Here is a 5,961-nt window from a genome sequence, read left to right on the forward strand (position 1 = left end):
AACGTAATGTATGTATTAATTAACCTTTGCTTGCCTAATTTTATTTCTAATCCCTATTTTTTTTTTTAAATTTAACGTATATTTTGTATTTTTCATTTCTCTATTAGGTCTATTAGCGAACTTCATAATTATCGTTAAACTGAGATGACACTGCCATTCGTTTGACTCTTTTACTTTCTGATTATTAGGTAACTGGTATAATACATCTGTGTTAAATCTTTGCGTTATACCGTTCCGTTCTATCTCCCTTTGATCTTCTCCGTTTTCGGTACACTTTAATATATGTGTATGTAAGTGTCATACAGGACATAATTTAATCATTCGAAATGTTTGGCGAATGAAATGAAATCCTTGATGGATCAATTGAAATATTTGATGGATTAGTGAAATATTTGATGAATCAGTCGGAATGCTTGATGTATGTTAAATGTTTGACTATTACAGAATGAACTAACTTGTCCTTTTGTTTTTTATATTTTCTGCTTCTAAGTTTTATTTTTGGCACTTACAGCTTCCTTATTTTAATTATCTTATGTTTATTTCCATAACATTCTTTTCTCTAGCCACGTTTGATCTGGATTTTTCAAATTTAGAAGTTCAAAGGGAGGATAGAAGAGAAGTTTAATGCATGTGTCCGCTTTTTTAAAAGCGAAAGAAAGCTGATGAATACAAGATTGTTATCGTTCAAAATTTGATAACCTTCGATAGGAAAATGATGGGGTTATTTATAATTTTCATTAGTGACAAAGAATTATATAACCGTTCCAGGAACCTTGGTATGATGCATATCAATTGATTGATTGTTTATTAACTGACTGCAGAAAAAAAAATACGGATAAATATAATGAAAGATATGCATTTCAGGTGCCGGTGAAAGTAACACGTGAAATAGGTATTCGTTTTCCAAATTTACCGGGTTTCTCGTCTAGTATGGTTCGTCGTGAAGCACAGCTGACAGCATCAGCTAATGTTGCTACATCGGGAGCTGGGATGACATCGTCTAGCGCCAATTCTGCCATTGTCACATCATCAGCGACGCCAGCTACTGAATTATTTTAAATCTAGAATGTGTGTATTATTATAATGCGCTTTCATATTTTTCATTTTTATATTTTAATTGCAATTTCATCGCATCTTTCAAAACTTTTGTTTGGTAGTTATTCCGTGTTATGTTTCAATAATTTGTTAAAAGCATTAAATGAACTTAAGAAAAATAAGTTATAGCTTCTGTAGTTGTAGGACATTTTGCAATAGTTTTGAAAAAGCTAGGAAGTTTTGGTTTCTTGAATGATTGTTAAAAAATGAAAAGTACTGCTTCCAATTGGTTTCACGGAATCATAAAATATTGATTTTTTACGAATAATCTCATTGGAAAATATAGAATAATGAATGAATTTATTAAAAATAGATTTTTCTAAAGATCAGTTATGATCATTAAATGCTGATAATCTTTTTTTGGTAGATAAGGAAAGAATTGCTTAAGAATAAGGAATACTGACTTTTTATTAGGAGGAAGCATTACAATAATCAATTATATCCTATTACTGTTTACCGTATCACATGGAATGTCACTGATTTTAATTAGGTAAGTGGAATCGTATTTTATTCATAGAATATGCTTCTGTAATATCAATTATCCATTTCTTTCCTAACTAAATTTTTGATCCTAATGTACTCACTCTTCATACCCATCCTTTTTTCCTCCATTCTTTGATACAGTCATCAGCTATCACTATCATCGTAGATATTTTCCAAAAATATCAAATTATTTACGTGATGGTATAACTATATGTCATCTATGTCATAAATAGGCCCATAATGTTTTAACTCGAAACTAAATCTTGTTCAAGTCTTAATCTATCGTTCTATGATATAAGCATGTTTTATCATAGTTTAACATTTTCCATTAGTGGTCCATCTGGTTGTTCATTTTCATCGTGTAATAGTAAAAAATATCGCAAATGGGTTTTAGGATTGCTGACCTTTGCAAAATTGTCACAAAATTTGTAAATTTGAAGAGTATAATCAAACATATAGATATGATCGTCTTTCTTGTTTCTTTTTTTTTTCTCTTTAAAAGATTATCTCATTTTTTCCAACCGTTTTCCTTTTGGATTTAAGATACTATTGCTTGCGGGTAATGAATGAGAGGATTTTGATTAAGTTATTTCTATATTGTCGCAAATTGTTGACAATTTTGGTGTTGTTGATACATATACATAGATATTTTATTTTAGAGTGCATTATTGGTATAGTGTTCTCGAGTGAAATAGGATTGATCTCTTTTTCGTGTTATCATCATGATCTCGTAGTTCTTAAAATACGTTTCTTTTTTTTTCTTCTCTTGCTGGATGTCATTTTTGCTTACTGTTTATAGATCATTAAGAATTAATTAGTTATCTTTTACATTGTACAATTTTTTTTTCCGCATTTCCAATAATCAATCGTTAGAATTTGAGAAAAATTGGAATCATGTTTTATTCCATTTATAAAAGATTATCCTGAAAGTATAAGTATCAAAATATGATATTCTTCAATTTAGGGAAGAATATATTTTTAAAAAATTCGTTATTTTTCTGAAAAGCGGAAAATGTGTGGGATCGAAAGGATAGAATCCATTATTGAGCTATCAATTTTTAGCGCTATTTACCTTTGTTTGTTTTGTCATAGTCTTTGATATAATTAATGAATGATTGACAACAAATTGTCACAGTAGTACAAAAAGTTTCCGAAATGGAGAGGTAGAAAGTAATACTCTAATATATTAGGTTATCTTTTTTACCCTTTTTTGTTACTAGAAAAAAAAAAAACTTGAGATATTTATAATCGCTAGAAGAATACCACCATTGATCTTGCAATCTTTGTTCCTTTTTTTTTTTTCTTCCATGAGATGGTAATAATGAATGGATGATTGATAGAATAAGTTTTTAGTTAAAAAAATGGATAAATGTAAAAAAAAAGAAAATTTCTATTGCAACCATTATTTTGTTACAATTCCTTTTTTACATTAAGAAAACAAGGAAGAGTCCTTGTCTTTTTTTTTACAATTAATAGGGAAATGAATTGTTATAAAATAAATCAAACTGAAAATAGGAATGATAAGATTCAGTTTAATGAAATATTCAATGAATGTAATTTTGGGCAGAATCCTATGTATCACAGAAGAATGAAGGAATCTATTCATTTATGTCAAATGTCAACCAATCATCCTTTCATGTACGATCTCATAAGCAGAAAATTTGATACATTCGTTTAATTTCATCCTATAACACTAGTTCTATTCACTAAAAAAAAAAAGCTCATACTTAAAACATACATTTAACATAAATCAAGCAATAAAGAAAAAATTTCAATAATTAATTACTCATAGATAATTACTGCTGTTAATTAGGGGAAGTTATCATCGTTTGCTTAATTATGCAAATAATTAGTAAGAAGCACGAAATGTCATAAAATATTATCATAGCAAAAGATGTAAGCATACAAAAAATGATTGATTCATTATAACAATATTTAAATTTATTGTTTTGATTTATAAATCTTACAATTAACTATACATCATTATCATTATCATTATCATTATCAGTTTTGTCATTCAATTTGCAACATTTATTTGATGATAAGAGGGGAAGAAAAAAAAACATCATATATCATTGTAACAAATCTCTTCCTTAATATTCTATATTAAATCAATAACACATTATCTGATTCATTTCTTGATGAGAGATTCCAATAATGAAGAAAAAAGAAAAAAAGTATGAATTTATTTAAATTATGCCAACTATATGGGTAGTTTTCAGCATAGATAATTCGGCATTTATCATTTATCACAATGATAAATGATACTTTCACATGTAACACTATCAATATAGGAAGTATGCAAATAAAGCAAAGGATAATTTTATACGAAAAATTCAATTTTAATTTCGACAACTTTTTGTTTTTTCGCCAAAATTCAACTTAGAATTTTTTAAATTCAATTTTAATTTTGTCAAAAATTGATAGTAAATGGATATTACAAAGGCATATGTTAATAATTGAAAATCGGAAAATGAATAAAGTATGAAAGGAAAAACGGATGGATAAACAATTTCATTACAATTCAAAAAATGGGAAAGCATTGATGAATAAAAATGAAAGCAAAAATGTATAATATACATAATTTTGTGCATGAAAAAATCGAGGAGTATGTTAATTTTTTAATTAAATTCGAAAAAAAAAGAAGGAATATCGGATAAGAAATATACCGGATAGTATACCGGGATGCCGGATAATTCTGAAAGAATTTCAAAATTTCTCTATTATTATGAATAGATGCTTGCATAATTGAAAAAATTTTGCTTCTTTCTTATCAAGGATAATTTATTGTTAATCTAATTATCTTATAAAGGTACTTTCCTCTTAGTCTAATTAATAATTCACTTAAATCAGAATGATTATTCATCTAAATGATAACTAATTGATATAAAACATTTCAAAATGATACCAATGAATAATGTTACATCCTAAAAAAACAGCAAACAAATCTTTTCGTTTAATTTCTCTCTACCAATAATGAAAAGAGAAAATCAATCATTTCGGTATTTTGTACTGGAAAAGTATATGACCTCAATCTAACTACTTGACCTGTTATGATAATTTGTTGCAACTTGAACTTATTTGTGATCAAATAAAAGCACCGAAGATCTGTGTATATGATATTCATCACAAAGTCACATAAATCGTTACTTTTTGGAAGGCGGGAAGTTAATCTAGTTAACTCATACACACACATGATCGAGAAAGGTAACGATATTCCGACAGGTGACAAAATCCGGTAACAAAATTTACCATCCACCTCCACCACCTTCATCATGCACAGCAGCTGTTGGATAAAGTCCTTTGCCACCAGTACCGGTACCACGAGTATTACCACCATAACCTCCACTAGGTTGGAATGGTGCTGCAGGATAAGCACCACCACCCTGATAACCTGGAGAAGCAGGAACATCACGACGTTTACCACCACCACCTAAGAGTTGACCGGCTAAATGACCCAAACCAACACCTCCAAGGCTTCCCAGAAAACTATTGAAACCTCCGCCTCGTCCACCTCCGGACCTACCTCTACCCTCATCTATCGGTCCTCTACCACCACTCTCAATATCGGATGGCCCTTGTCTTCGTGGACTATTGTTGGTACCACTATTCTTACGACAACAACAGCAGTAGCACAAACAACAACAACAACAACAAAGTATGGGTACAATGATAACGATAAGTATAATCCAAAACCAAAATGGTATATGTGGTAGAAGACTTCCACGTTTTTTGCCATCATCTGGTCGAGGGATAAAACCACGGGTTGGTGAAGGGGCACTTGGACCGAAACCACCCGTATCATCTATATCACCTTTATCATCACTTGGTATTATGGCTCCACCTTGCTTTGATAAAGCTTTTTGCCATGTTTCCTGTATGATATTGCCCAACGCTTGTGGAAAATCTCCTTGTTGGAAAAGTTGCTTCTGTAACATCATTATTATATCTTGTCAAATGATTGACAAACTGATTAGCTTGATCAATCAAATCGATCAACTGATTCATTAATTTCTTAGAAACTCCCATCAATTTTATCATAATGCTTGATACATCACCAAATACTTTATTTGTCGCTCTGTCGCCTCTTGATATCTTTTTTTTCTTTTTTCTTTTTTTTTTTTTTTTGAGAAACAAGAACTTAACAATGTCCTGAAATGATTTTTGTTTTACTTGAATATAATGTGATATCATATGTGATATATTGTCCTGAAAGCTATCATCCTGAAATTATATCGTAATAATTGCGCCTTCATCTTAACAGTTCTGATCAATCCACAGTATCATCTACCATATGTAAAATTTTAAAATTAATGATGATTTTAAAAATATTTTATGAAAAAATATGATATATGTTATAAAATGTAACCTTTACTAATTACC

The 5,961-nt window shown here is 29.6% G+C and overlaps 2 protein-coding genes across 2 annotated transcripts in view; one reads left to right on the forward strand and one right to left on the reverse strand.

Moving 5' to 3' along the window:
- Positions 1-864: 864 nt before the first annotated feature.
- On the forward strand, positions 865-1,059 carry LOAG_11910 (hypothetical protein; the record flags this gene model as incomplete). The annotated part of the gene is made up of 1 exon (XM_003147426.1): positions 865-1,059. A coding segment is annotated over one exon (195 nt), but the record flags the coding sequence as incomplete, so codon positions are not given.
- A 3,600-nt stretch (positions 1,060-4,659) lies between these two features.
- The window catches only part of LOAG_17635 (cuticular protein 47Ef), a 2,986-nt gene continuing 1,684 nt past the window's right edge, over positions 4,660-5,961 (reverse strand). The window contains exon 4 of the mRNA XM_020450297.1: positions 4,660-5,507. Coding sequence (XP_020306038.1) covers positions 4,827-5,507 — 681 coding nt within the window. The 3' untranslated portion in view covers positions 4,660-4,826. The remainder of the gene's footprint in view (positions 5,508-5,961) is intronic.

Source organism: Loa loa (genome assembly GCF_000183805.2).
Source record: "Loa loa unplaced genomic scaffold supercont3.106, whole genome shotgun sequence".
Classification (NCBI taxonomy): Eukaryota; Metazoa; Nematoda; class Chromadorea; order Rhabditida; family Onchocercidae; genus Loa; species Loa loa.